General features: G+C 66.7%; 1 protein-coding gene across 4 annotated transcripts; it reads left to right on the forward strand.

The window, feature by feature from the left end:
• Positions 1-1,231: 1,231 nt before the first annotated feature.
• Positions 1,232-13,123, forward strand: LOC118693204 (EMI domain-containing protein 1-like). Of its 4 annotated transcripts, none has more exons than XM_036393607.2 (15): positions 1,234-1,591; positions 4,078-4,191; positions 4,277-4,380; positions 6,060-6,137; positions 6,229-6,290; positions 6,406-6,517; positions 6,931-7,011; positions 7,176-7,313; positions 7,900-7,986; positions 8,071-8,123; positions 8,206-8,259; positions 9,275-9,319; positions 9,400-9,444; positions 9,976-10,060; positions 12,876-13,123. In XM_036393607.2, the coding sequence occupies exons 1-15, from the start codon at positions 1,446-1,448 to the stop codon at positions 13,004-13,006; spliced, it is 1,335 nt and encodes a 444-aa protein (XP_036249500.1). In that variant the 5' UTR covers positions 1,234-1,445; the 3' UTR covers positions 13,007-13,123. The 4 variants fall into 4 exon arrangements, with proteins under 4 accessions (XP_054372788.1, XP_036249500.1, XP_054372789.1 ...); XM_054516814.1 differs by lacking the exon at positions 12,876-13,123 and adding an exon at positions 10,990-11,080; XM_054516813.1 differs by lacking the exon at positions 9,275-9,319 and having other exon boundaries at positions 1,232-1,591.
• The last annotated feature ends 1,114 nt before the right edge of the window (positions 13,124-14,237 follow it).

A 14,237-nucleotide genomic window follows, 5' to 3' on the forward strand; every position in this document is an offset into this window, starting at 1 on the left:
ACATGGAGACGGGACAGTCATCTGGAAATGGGACATGGCAGAGGGACCTGGAGCTGAGGTGGGGACACAGCGTGGGGACAGAGCTGGGGACACAAATCCAGGGCAGGAGCCAGAGCAGGGACACGGATCTGGGGCTCGATAAGGGGACATGAAGCTGGGATGGGAACACAGAGGTGGGACAGGGTCGTGGCACAGGGACCTGAAGCCACCCCGAGGAGCCCTGAAGGGTCTCAAGCCGTCAGACAGGGGGTGAACCCTGGCCGGGTGGGTGTCATTGAGGGCCCTGGGGACAGAACCCTGTGCACCGGGGCTGGGCCCTACATCCGTGTGGGGTCACACCCGGTGCAAGCTCCTGTCCCCCCCTAGGGCCCCCCCAGCCCCGGTGCCGCTGCTGCCGTGTTTAGTCTGAGCAGGAGCGGGGGTGACCTTCGGCTCCCGCGGCACCCACGAGGGTAAACAGCCTCAAGGACACCCGGGGGGGCCGCAGGGTGGGGGTGACACCAAGGGGCACTCATGAGTGGGGGTCCCTGGGGGGAGCGGGGAGTGCAGGGTGGGGGACGCGCAGGGGACACCCCCACCCACAGCCCACAGAGGAGAGGGTGGGGGGTCCCGGGGTGCTGCCACGGCAGGGATGTGTCCCCAGACAGACAGACAGACAGACAGACAGTCTGTAGGGCCCCCCGGCGGGGACCACCCGCCCACACACACACAGACACACACACACACACGCGGTCTCCTTGCACGCCCCGACACGGGGACCACACACACGCACACACACATGGCAGAGGCAGCTGGAAGAACAGCAGGAGACAGACAGACAGACGGACAGACAAAGAGGCAGGCAGACAGACAGACAGACAGACAGGAGGCTGAGTGAGCACACGCCCGGGCCGTGCACACACACGCGGGCACAAACGCACCTGGGTGTGCACACGCGTGTGTGAATCCGTGGGCGCACACGCGTGGATTCTGCGCGTGTAAAAGTGTGCAAAGCAACGGACAAATGCGAATTCTGTGCGCACACGCGTGTGTAAATCCACGCACACGCACAGGGATGCGCACGCAGGGCCCCGCACACGCAGGGTCCCGCACACGCAGGGTCCCGCACACGCGTGTGTCCCCAGTCGCTCCCACGGGGATCGGGGTCCCGCAGCCGGGCCCGGCCCCGCATCGCGCCCCCTCCCCGGGCCCCCCACCTCCCCCGGCCCCGTTCCCGCCCCCCCTCGGCCGGTTTGCCCTCCGCACCTCGTGTCCGCCCCGCCAGCGGGACCCCGGTGCCGGAGGGGCGGAAGGCGGGGAGCAGGCGGGGGGGCAGGCGGGGGGTCCCTCCTCCATCCCTCCTCCTCCTCCTCCATCCCTCCTCCTTCCTCCTCCCCTCCCCCGCCGCCCGCTCGGTGCCGGTGCCGGTGCCGGTGGCCGGGCAGCGCCGAGCCCCGCGGAGCGGCATGGCCGGGGCCCGGGGGTGCCGCCGCCGCCCGGCGCTGCCCGCAGCGCTGCCCGCAGCCCTGGGGCTCTGCCTGACCCTCTGCCTGCTGCTGCCGCCGCCCGCCGCCGCCTGGAGCCCGGCCCTGCTGCCGCCCGCCGCCCGCAGGTACCGGCACCGGGAACACGGCGGTCAGAGCACCGGGAACACGGGGATCGGGGCACCGGGGACACGGGGATCGGGGCACCGGGAACACGGGGATCGGGGCACCGGGAACACGGCGGTCAGAGCACCGGGAACACAGGGATCGGGGCACCGGGGAGGCATCGCCTGCTGCGGGCACCGGGGGTACCGGATACCGGGGAGAACCAGGGGCTGTGGGTACCAGGGGGCACCGGGGGCTGTGGGTACCGGGGGGCAGCGGGGGCTGTGGGTACCGGGTACCGGGGGGCACCAGGCACCAACAGCTGCCGGTACTCGGCACCAGGGGCGTCAGGGAACTCCGGGCACGGGGGACACCGGGGACGTCGGGATGTGGGCACCTGGGAGACTCCGGGGATCTGTGGGTACCAGGGGTATCAGCCATGGGGCATCAGGCACGGGGCTCTGTGTGTGTTGAGGGGCTCTGTACCAGGCGTGGGGGCACCACGGACAGGGGGCACCGGCAGCTGGGCACTCCAGGGAGGGGCTCTGTGGGCCGTGATGCTGGGGGTGCTGGGGCGGGGGAGGCTGGGGGCACTGGGAGATACTGGGGGTTACTGGGACTGGCAGGACTTGGCTGGGGGTATCAGAGCTGCCAGGCTTAGCAGGGTGCTGGGAGGTGCTGGGGTTACTGGGGCTGCCTGGGCATTTGGGGATCCTGGGACTGCCTGGGCATACTGGGGCTGAGGCTGCTGGGATTACTGGGACTACTGGGATGGATTATTGGGGCTTCTGGGCATACTGGCCCTACTGGGGCTGCCGGGATTCCTGGGGCTGCCTGGGCATACAGGGACATGCTGAGGCTCCTGGGTTTGCCTGGGCATATTGGGATCCTGGGGCTGCCTTGGCATGCTGGGACTACTGGGAATGCTGGGCATGGTGGGGCTCCCTGGGCATACTGGGGGCGCTGGGGCTGCTGGGAGGGCTGGAGTTGGTGAAGAGTGAATGTCCCCAGCCCCAGGTCCCCAGCCCCAGCGTCCCCAGCCCCAGGGTCCCCAGCCCCAGGGTCCTGCCCGTCCCTTGGAGCTGGCCCAGCCCGGGGGTCTGTGGTGCTCTGGGGGGCTGTGGTCCCTGTCCCGCCGCAGCGGTGGGGGGATGCCGGCAGAGGGGGTGGTTGTTTACAGGAAACCCTCGGCTCTGGCCGTGTCTCCGGCACCGGATTGCCGGGACCTCCCGGTTCCGCTCGGCTCGGAGAGGCGACGGGCAGAAGCCGCCTCATTTCCCCTTCCCCTCCCGGCCAAGCCCAGGAAGCCCCCGGCGCCTTGGCACAACCCTGCCGTGTCCCCCCGGGACCCCCAGGCCAGCACCCAGCACCCAGGAGCCCCCACCCCATCCCACTCCATCCCACCCCATCCCTGCCTGACACACCACTGGGATCCCACATGCCCAACACGGGGGCACAAAGCCAAGCGGCTGATTTGGGGAATGGGAATGGGATTCAGAGCCAAACCTGGTGTGGGCTTTGCCCCGGGTGGGCACAAGCCCTGGCAGCAGAGCCTGGAGCCCCTCAGTGCCAGCGCGGTGCTGGGTGGGCCGGGGTCACACCGGGCCAGGCAGGCGCTCACATGCCAAAGCCTGCCAGCTCCTGCCCCACTCCTGGGAGGGCATTCCCCTGGGAAACGAGCCGGGACCCATCCCCATCCCATCCCATCCCATCCCATCCCATCCCATCCCATCCCATCCCATCCCAACAGGCATTTCCACAGGCATTTTCCAGGCATTTTCTACATCCCATTTTCCAGGCATTTCCACAGCTGGAGCTGGCACCACCCAGCAGCTGGGTACCCTCCAAAGGGGACAATGCCACCCGGGACCCCCTTGGCACGGCAGGGTGGCAGCAGGAGCGTGGCGACAGCCCCGGCGGGCTCTGTGCCTCCCCAGCCCTGGCACGGCGCCCGCCTGGGACGCTGCCCAGCCGGAAAGCCCTGTGCCACCCCGCTGTCCTCCCCGCCTCCGGCACCTCCCAGACAATTGTCCCCCCGCTTGTCCCTGCTGCCACCGCCTCCCTCCTTGCAGCACTGCAGCAGGCCCAAAAAGCTCCTTTTTTGACCCAAATTGTGCAGCCTTTGAATTTGGAGCTGCCGAGGGTACGGCGAGTCCTTCCCTCCGCGGGGATGGGGACGCTCGGTGTCACGGCACCGGTGCGTCCCCCTCTGCAGGGGGAAACTGAGGCTGGGGTGCCCGGGGAGGGGGTGGGCAGAGCCTGGCATGTGGGGCAGAAGAAAGGAGCCTTTGTGTGGGGTGGGCTGGGGGCACGGGGGGGCTCCAGGCCCGCTGCAGGCCAGGCGGCGCCAGCACTGCCGGGAATGCAGCAGGAATGTGCCACCCCACGTGTGTCACAGCAGGGGTCCCCATGGGCACCCCAAAAACCGGGCATGGGCGACAGTTTGGGTGGCAGCACCCCCGTGGTGTCCCCACAGAAGGGCTGGTGACATCGGTGGTTTCCCTTCCAGCAACTGGTGCTCCTACACGGTGACACGGACGGTGTCGTGCCACGTCCAGAACGGGACCTTCCTGCAGAGGGTGTTCCAGGGCTGCCGCTGGCCCCTGGCCTGCAGCGGGGGCAGGTGAGCGGGGCCACCGGGGTGCCCTGGCAGCAGGGACAGCCGGGATGTCCCCAGGATGGGTGTGAGCTGCCCCTCTGTGCCACAGCTACCGCGCCGTGGTGAGGCCGCTCTACAGGGTGACCTACAGGACACTGACGGCGCTGGAGTGGCGCTGCTGCCCCGGACACGGCGGAGCCAACTGCGAGGAAGGTGGGAGATGGATGGGATGGGGACAGGGACAGGGCAGGGAGGTGGCACCCAGGGGCTGTGGGACACGGCCTTCAGTGTCACTGGGGGGTGAGGAAAGGGATGGATGGATGGATGGATGGATGGATGGATGGATGGATGGATGGATGGATGGATGGATGGATGGATGGATGATGGATGGATGGATGGATGGATGGATGGATGGATGGATGGATGGATGGATGATGGATGGATGGATGGATGGATGGATGGATGGATGGATGGATGGATGGATGGATGGATGATGGATGGATGGGTGGATGGATGGATGGATGGATGGATGGATGGATGGATGGATGGATGATGGATGGATGGATGGATGGATGGATGGATGGATGATGGATGGATGATGGATGGATGGATGGATGGATGGATGGATGGATGCATGGATGGATGGATGATGGATGGATGGATGATGGATGGATGGAGATCCCCAGGTGGGGCAGTGCATGGACAGTCAGGGGGACAGGGATGGGTGGGCACTGGGATGTGCCTGGGGTGGGGAACTGAAACAGCCGATGGATGGGGTGTGGGTGGATGGACAGATGGACAGAGGGACAGAGGGACAGAGGGACAGATGGACAGAGGGACAGAGGGACAGAGGGACATTCCTCGGCATGGCAGTGCCCTCGAGGGGGTGCAGCCCCCCAGCCGCGAGGGGCCGGGTGTGGGTGGGCAGTGGATGAATGGGTGCGAGGCTGTGCCGTGTGTGGGAGGACGGCGCTGCCAGCTCTGACAGGGGGGTCTTTGTCCCCATTGTCACCACATCCTCCTCCTCCTCCTCATCCTCCTCCCTCTCCCCCAAGACCCCACCGCGGGTCCCAGCCCAGCCCTGGCTCCGTGGGGGCTGTGAGGGCAGCGGGTGGCACCCAGGGGTGGGGACACCCCAGGGTGGCACCGAGGGTCTGCAGGGCAGCGGGTGGCACGGGGGGGTCTGGAGGCAGCTGGGTGGGCGCAGTGTTGGGGGAGGCGGGGGGTTCTTCCTCCTCCTCCTCCTCCTCCTCCTCCCTGCGTGCTTGGCCGCCTGCCCCACATCTGGCCCCACTTAGGGCTGTCCCCTGCAGCACGGCGGTGGCCGTGCCGGGGCGGGGTGACAGCGTGGGGGGGCCACCTCTGCTGCAGACACCCCTTTGCTGCCGTGCTGGGTGGCCCCAAGGTGCTGTCCCTGGGATCCCTCGGTGGGGACAGGGGACTGGGACCCCCCCACGGGCGGTGGGCAGTGTCCCCAGGACTGTGCCCCCCTCCAGAGCCACCCCCGGAATGGGGCTGGGGGCTGGGGCGTGTTTGGGGATGGGGTTCAGGGCTGAGGGGGAACTGGGGGGGCTGGGGCTGAGATTGGGGGGTGATCATGGGGAGATTTAGGGGGGCACCTTCAGGACTGTGGGTGGGTTTGGGGGTTGTGGCTTGGGGGCACCTGCTGTGCAGCCATGGAGGGTTTTGGGGTCTCGTTCAAGACCATGGGTGGGTTTGGGGGATCCCAGCTCAGGATTATGGGTGGGATTGGGGGCTCTGAGGCACACCCAGAGCAAGGATGGGGCCCTGCACCCCCAGCGTGTGGGAGGGAAGCACAACAGGAAGGTCTCCCACAGCAGGCGATGCCCCGGGGGGGGGTCCCCCCGTGCTGACCCCCCTTTCCTCGGCAGAGCCTCGCCCCTCCCTCACCCTGCGGGACCCCAGCGCCGCCCCCCGCCGGCCCCCCCTGCACCCCACGGCCTTCTCAGGTGGGTCCCTCCCTCCCCAACCCCGCTGGGGCGGGCACAGAAGGCCGGCTGCCCCCTCCCCACCGCCCGTGCCCCCCAATATCCCCCGCAGGGTGCCTGAACTGCAGCCGTGTCGGGGAGCTGGCAGCCCGGCTCGCCACCCTCGAGGCGCAGGCAAGTCCCATTCGGGCTCTGGCCACCTCCCCCTGCTCCCCCCGAGGGGCACAGGAGCCCTGGGGGGGTCACCCTGTGCCCCCTGTGCTGTCACCCAGCCCCGTGTCTTTGGCAGGTGGCCCGGCTGGCGGTGGCCGAGCCCCCCAGGGGCAGCAGCCCGGGCAGGGGACCCGAGGCCGGGCAGCTCTGGGGGTCCCCGGCCGCCCGCGGGAGCCCCGGCGATGACGGTAAGGCAGGGTGACAGTGACAGTGACAGTGACAGTGACAGTGACAGCGCCACCCGGCAGCACCCGCAGGGCGGGGAACGCACCTGGGTGCTGTCAATATTTTGGGGGGGCACGACCCCTCACTCTGGGGGAAAGCAAAGCTGTCCCACCGCAGGGGTGACACTGAGCCGGCCCCCCCTGACAGCGGGGGCTTTGTCCCCATTGTCCCCACATCCTCCTCCTCCTCCTCCTCCTCCTCCTCCTCCCTCTCCCCCAGGACCCCACTGCGGGTCCCAGCCCGGCCCTGGCTCCGTGGGGGCTGTGAGGGGCCAGGCCAGCTCTGGGGAGGGGCTGGGGGGCCGGGTGTGGGTGGGGGGCGCCCCGAGGGGCTGTCCGGGGTCCCCCCCCCCCCTCAGGGCGCTGCTGTGCCGCAGGGAGACCCGGCTGGAGGGGCCCCCCCGGGCCCAAGGGCGACGCGGGAGGACGGGGAGTGAAGGGGCCAGCGGGGCCACCAGGTACGGGGGGACACTGTGGGGGGACCCCAGCCTGGTGCCTGGCCCAGCCGAGCCCCCCCTTTCCCCCTTTCCAGATTTTGGGGGGTCCGTGCAGCAGTTTGGGGGCTCGGAAGGGCTCCAGCGCTGCACAGCCCCAATCTTCACCCTCCTCTTCCTCCCTGCAGGTCCCCCCGGCCCCCCAGGACCGCCCGGCCGGGATGGAGCCAGGGGGCTCCCCGGAGAGAAAGGGTCCCCCGGGCCCCCCGGCCCCCCGGGCCCCCCTGCCCCGCTGGGGCCGGCGATTCCCCGGCTGGCCGAGCCCAGTAAGGGGGGCTGGGCTGGGGTCCCCCCCAGAGTGACCCCAAAAACGGGGCAGGGCTGGGGCAGGGCTGGTTTGGGGGGGTCTGAGCCGCTCCTGGGCTGGGGGTGGTGAGGGGACATCCTGGGGGTCACTGGGGATGAGATGTGGGGCACTGGGCAGCACTGGGGACCCTGAGGACATCATTGGGGTGACATGGATGAGATGTGGGGCACTGGGCAGTACTGGGGACCCTGAGGACATCATTGGGGTGACATGGATGAGATGTGGGGCACTGGGCAGCACTGGGGTCCCCCCTGCCATCTCTGGGGTTCACAGATGAAGTGTGGGGCTCTGGGCACAGCCGGGGACCCCTGACACCCCCAGGATTCCAGGCATGATGTGGGGGGCACCGGGCACTGCAGGGCACCCCCTGCCAACATTGGGGTCCCAGCAATGAGGTGTGGGGCGTTGGCAAGAGCTGGGCACCTCCTGCCATCACTGGGGTGACAGGGACGAGACACACGGGGCAGGGGAATGTGGTGCCCCCATGTCCCCAAACGGGGGTCACGAGGGCCCTGCTCCAAACACCCCCCCCATTGTCCCCCCAGGGGACCCCGTCCTGTCCAACACCTTCACCGAGGCCACCAGGAGCATCGTGGGTCCCGTGGGCCCCCCCGGACCCGCGGGGCCAATGGGTGAGGGTGTCCCCCCCCCCCACCTTTGTCACCCCCCGATGTTTTTGGGGTGGGACTGAGCTGTGTCCCCCCCTGTCCTTGCAGGTCCCCCAGGCCCCCCCGGTCCCGTTGGTCCCCCTGGGCCCCCAGGACCCGATGTAAGTGCTGGGGGGGTGGGGACAGGGCAGGGCTGAGCCCCCGTGTCCCCCCAGCGCTGATGTCCCCACCGTGTCCCCGCAGGGCAGGGCAGGAGCGCCCGGAGCTGCCGGGCCCCCGGGGGACAAGGGGGACAGGGTGAGTGCCACAGGGACACGGTGGCACCGCCTGGGGGGGTGGCCGTGCCCAGTGTCCCCTGTAGGGTCCCCAGGGCCACCCGGGCAGCTCTGGTGTCCCCCGTGGTGGCCGTGTCAGGGTGGGGGGCACAGGGGGTGCTTTGGGGACGCCTCTGCTCCAGACACCCCTGCCCTGCTGGGTGGCCCCAAGCCATTGTCCCCATTGGGGACAGGGGGCTGGGACCCCGCCATGGGGTGGGGATGTGGGCAGTGTCCCCAGGATTGTCCCCCCAGCTCCAAAGGCACCCCCAGAATGGGGCTGGGGGCTGTGGGGGGGTTTGGGGTGAAATGGGGGAACTGGGGTGTGGCCATGGGGAAATTTGGGGGGTTCAAGACCATGGGGGTGTTTGGGGGGTGTGGGTTGGGGGGTTTGGAGTGGGGTAATGGTGGGGTTGGGGGTTTGGGGTGCAGTATTTGGGGGGATTTGGGGTTTGGTGTGGGGTTATGGGTGGGTTTGGGGTTTGGTGTGGGGTAATGGGGAGTTTGGGGGGATTTGGTGTGGGGTAATGAGGAGGATTTGGGGGGTCTGGAGTGCAGTAATGGGCGGGGTTTGGGGTCTGGTGTGGGGTAATGGGGGGGTTTGGGGTTTGCTGTGGCGTAATGGGGGTTGGGGGGTCTGGTGTGCAGTAATGGGGGGGTTTGGTGTGGGGTCATGGGGGGATTAGGGGGTTTAGTGTGAGGTAGTGGGAGGGTTGTGGGTCTGGTGTGGGGTTATGGGGGAGTTGGGGGGTTTGGCATGCGGTAATGGGGGATTTGGGGTCTGGAGTGGGGTAATGGAGGGGTCGGGGCGATTGGTGTGCGGTAATGGAGGGGATTTGGGGTCTGGAGCGGGGTAATGGGGAGGGTTTGGGGTTTGGTGTGCGGTAATGGAGGGGATTTGGGGTCTGGAGCGGGCTCCCAGCCCCGGGCTCTGCCAGCGCCTCCCCTGCTGGGGGCCCGGCCGTGCCCCCGGTGCTGACGGCTCTGTCCCCCCGCAGGGTCCCCAGGGCCCCCCGGGCAGCCGCGGGCAGGACGGGGCGCAGGTACGGGGGTGGGGGGGTGGGTGGGGGTGTGGGGCCCCCCCGGGCCCCCCCTGCCAGCCCCAATCCTCTCTGTGTTCCAGGGCGAGCCGGGGCCCCGGGGCCAGCCGGGCGACAGGGGCACGTGGGTGAGTGACACCGGGGACACTGGGGAGGGACACACGGGACTGATGGGGGGCTGGGCTGGGAGGGGGGACGGGCACGGGAGGACCCTGACACCCTCCCTGTTGTTCTCTGCAGCTCTGGGATGTCCTTAGGTCCCAGGGATGTCCTTAAGGGTCCCCTCTTGTTCCCACTGCCCCACAGCTTGTCCCTGGGTCCCCAGTGTTGGCAAGGGTGTCCCCAGCTCTGCCCAGTGCCCCACAGCTCATCCATGGCACCCCAGTGACATCCTGGGTGTCCCCAGCTCTGTCCAGTGCCATGCCTCATCCCCAAAGGTGGCTCTGGGCTCCCTGGCCAATGTCACCCAGGGCCAATGTCACCCAGTGCCAATGTCACCCGAACAGGCTGATGGGGCACAGGGTGGGCTCAGACCCCCAGGGGTTCCCCCTCTCCCTCCCCTGGTGTCGTGGTGAGTCTGGGGGTCCCCGCGTCCCCCCCGGGGATGGCCTGGGCCCATTTGGGGTGCAGCCCCCCCTGAGCCCTGTCTCTGTCCCCAGGGGGAGGGTTTGCACCAGCTCCGCGAGGCGCTGAAGATTTTAGCGGAGAGGGTTTTAATCTTGGAAACAATGATTGGGCTCTACGGTGAGTAGGGGCAGGGGACCCCCGGGGTGACCCCCACCCCTGCCAGCAGGTCACCAGGTGACACCACGGTGGCCCTTGGCTCACTGCTCTCATGGAGCTGCAGGGAGGGCACCCTCGGCAGCCCCTCCTCGTGCCAAGGGGGACAGGGACAGCAGGGACACCCCCTCCAGGGGGGACCCCCCACCCCTGCCAGGAGGTCACCAGGCCCTCATGACATCACGGTGGCCCTTGGCATGCATGATGTCATCACCCACATGGTGCCATCGTGGCCAGCACTGGGGACCACCCAAAGGAAGGGCCACCAGGGTCCCCCCACCCTCACCCCCAGCCGGGCACCCCAGAGCCCCCCCCAGGCACTGCCCCCCTCGGGCAGGGACACCTGTGGCAGTGTCAGTGTTGGGGACAAGCTGGTGGCCCTCTGAGAAGGTTGGGGAGGTGCTCCCCCCGTGTTTTGGAGAGCTCAGTGTGCTGGGGGTGGCAGAGGGAGCACCCCCAGCTGGGGACATCAGTGTCCCCCTGGACACGTTGTGGACGTGTCCCCCCAAATGTGGGGGGGCTCAGAGTGCTGGGGGTGGGCAGAAGGAGCTCCCCCAGGTCAGGGACATCCGTGTCCCCATCAGGGCACTGCCCAGGGGCATCCAGCCAGCACAAGGGACCTCCCCTGTCCCCATGGACCCGCAGGGATGGGGGAGCCCCTGGCAGCCTCTGAGACTGGGAGGACCCTCCTAGGAGACCTGGCACCCCCTCCTCGTGCCCCAGCACCCCCATCTTGCTGGGGCTGCACCCCTGCCATGCTGTGCCACCCCTGCTGTGCCGTGTTCCCGTGCCGTGTCCCCGTGCCGTGTCCCCGTGCCGTGTCCCCGTGCTGTGCCCGCCGTGGGGCCAACGCGCTCTGCTCTGCTCTGCTCTGCTCTCTCCCTCTCCCCCAGGCCAGTAGCTTCCAAACCCTCCTGCGGCAGCAGGCCCGGCTGGAGGTCCTGGCTAGAAGGGTCACCTTGCTGGAAGCCATCATCTGGCCAGGTAACCATGCCCTGCCCTGCCCTGCCCTGCCCTGCCCGAGCCCGGAGCTGCGGCACCCCCGGGAGTGGGCACGGAGCACGGGGGATGCAGCACCCACGGGAACAGGCACCCGAGAGCTCCGGGGCCAAGGGAGAGCTTGGAGACCTGCTTGGATTGAGAGGGGCAACCGTGGAGATCTCTTGGATTTAGCCATGCAGCCATGGAGAACCTCCTGGACTGAGAGGTGACCATGGAGATCCCCTTAGATTGACAGGGGTGACCATGGAGAACCTCCTGGATTGAGAGGTGACCATGGAGATCTCTTGGATTGAGAGGGGCAACCATGGAGATCCCCTCAGATTGAGAGGTGACCATGGAAATAATATTGGATGGACAGGAGCAAACATGGAGATCCATTTGGATTGAGAAGGGCAACCATGGAGATTTCTTGGATTGAAAGAGGTGACCATGGAGATCCTCCTGGATTGAGAGGTGGTCATGGAGATCCTTCTAGATTGAGAAGGACAACCATGGAGATCCTCCTGGATTGAGAGAGGCAACCACGGAAATAGTATTAGATTGAGAGGAGCAAATATGGAGATCCATTTGGATTGAGAGGTGACCATGGAGATGCTCCTAGATTGAGAAGGGCAGCCATGGAGATCCTCATGGATTGAGAGGGGCAAACATGGAGATCCTCCTGGATTGAGAGAGGTGATCATGGAAATACTCTTGAAGAGGTGACCATGGAGGTCCTCTTGGACTGAGAGATGACCATGGAGATCCTCCTGGATTGAGAAGGGCAACCATGGAGAACCTCCTGGATTGAGAGGTGACCATGGAAATACCCTTGGATTGAGAGGGGCAACCATGGAGATCCTCCTGGATTGGAGAGGCAAACATGGAAATACTCTTGGATTGAGAGGTGACCATGGAGATCCTCCTGGATTGAGAGGGGCAACCATGGAGATCCTCTGGGATTGGAGATGCAAATATGGAAATACCTTTGGATTGAGAGGCAACCCTGGAGATCCTTGTGAGCCAAGGGAAACTCTGGAGCTTGCCAGGGTTTAAGGGAGCCCATGGAGAGACCCTCTCACTCCAAAGGAGCCCATGGAGACCCCTCTTGGACCAAGAGGAACCCTGGAGCTCCTTAGGGTTCAAGGGAGCCCATGGAGAGACTCTCTCACTCCAGAGGAACCCATGGAGACCCCTCTTGGATCAAAAGGACCCATGGAGGTCCCCCAAGGCCAAGGGAAGCTCCAGAGCCCCTCTGGAATCACGGGAGACCACGGAGCCCCTCTTGGATTGGGAGAGGCAACCACGGAGCCCCTCTTGGGCCAAGGGAAACCCTGGAGCTCCCCAGGGCTCCAGGAAATCCTTGGAGAAGGGAGACCATGGAGACCCCCTCAAGCCAAGGGAGGCTCACAGAGCCCCCCAGGCTCCCAGCAGACCACAGGGACCCTCTCGGGCTGAAGCAGCTCCCAGAGCTCCCACTGTCCCCAGGGATCCCCTGGTGCCAACCCCCCCGTGCCAGGGTGCCCCCCACCCTCACCCCGCCTCCCCCTCCCCATTCCAGCTGTGCTTTTCCACAGGGCTCACACCGGGGGTGCCAGGCAGGGGTGCCAGCTGGCGGGGTCCTCGGCGGGGTGTCCCCAGGGCTTGGGGACACCCAGAGCCACCACCGTGGGGCAGTGACCCCCATTTCTGCGGGGCACAACACACACAGGACAGCCCCCAGCGCTGATTAGGGGGGTTTGGAGCGGGGGGTGGCATCCCACCCCCTGACACCCCCTTTTTTCCTCTCTTCCCGCAGAGCCAGAGCCCGGCTCGGGCAGCGGCGCCCCCGGCACGGCGACCCCCGGGGTGCCCCGTGCCAAGCGTGGCAGTGGCCACCCCCCTTACCGGATCGTCCCTGCGCCCCGCCACAACCTGCCCGAGCCATGACAGGGCCACCGCGGCCACCCCGGCCACCCTGGTCACCCCGCTGTGCCACCCCGGTCACCCACCGGGGTCACCCCGGCCACCCCGCTGTGCCACCCTGGGGAGCAGGACGGGGTCATCCCTGTTCCCCCTCTTGGTGCTACTGGTGGCACGGCACCGCCCCCCCCCGCCATGCTTCACCCCCATTGCCACTGCCAGGGCCCCCCGGAAGGACAGGGGTGTCCCCAATGCCATCTCTGTCCCCTCCCACCACAGTGCAGCTCCGGGGGGATGGGATCATCCCATCCCATCCCATTCCATCCCCCCCAGTCTGGGGGAGGGGATTGGGGGGCTTGGTGGGGACCCCTCGGGTGGGGACCCCGCTGCGCCGCGCGCTTCGCTGCTTTGGGACACGCCAGGGCATTAAAATGTCCCCAAATCCACGTCCTGTGGGGTGGCTTGGTGTGCCAGGGACATTCCAGGGGACACGGGCTGGGATGGGATCCATGGGATAGGATGGGGTGGGATTGGATGTGATGGGGTGGGATTCATGGGATGGGATCCGTGGTATGGGATGGGATGGGAAGAGAAAGAATGGGAGAAAGGATGAGGAGGCTAGATTTGGAAGGGATGGAGTGGGATGGAAGGAGAATGGATGGGAAGTAATGGGATGGGGTGAGGAAGAAAAGGGATGGGATGCAGTAGGATAGAATGGGAAGGGAAGGGATGGGATCCATGGGATGGGATCTATGGGATGGGATGGGATGGGATAGGATGTGATGCAATGCAATAGGATAGAATGGGAAGGGATGGGATCCATGGGATGGGATGGGATGGGTTGGGATCCATGGGATGGGATGGGTTGGGATGCAGTATGATTCATGGGATGGGATGAGATCCATAGGATGGGTTGGGATGGGTTGGGATCCATGGGATGGGATGGGTTGGGATCCATGGGATGGGATCCATGGGACGAGATGGGTTGGGATGCAATGGGATGACATTCAGGGACACCCAAGGGACACGTGGCTGTGCCATGAGACACCTACCCGTGATGTGACACCAATCCATCAATGTCACCCTGGGACACCCACCCGTGGCACAGCACCCATGGGACACCCAGCTGTGCCACCATACCCTGGGACACCCCCAAGTCCACTCAGGTCACGCGGTACCTGCACCCCTCCCGTGCCCTCATGGGACATGATGATGTCACACAGTGATGTCACTTCACCACGTGGGCAGCGTGCAATGC

Source organism: Molothrus ater, chromosome 18 (genome assembly GCF_012460135.2).
Source record: "Molothrus ater isolate BHLD 08-10-18 breed brown headed cowbird chromosome 18, BPBGC_Mater_1.1, whole genome shotgun sequence".
Taxonomy (NCBI): domain Eukaryota; kingdom Metazoa; phylum Chordata; class Aves; order Passeriformes; family Icteridae; genus Molothrus; species Molothrus ater.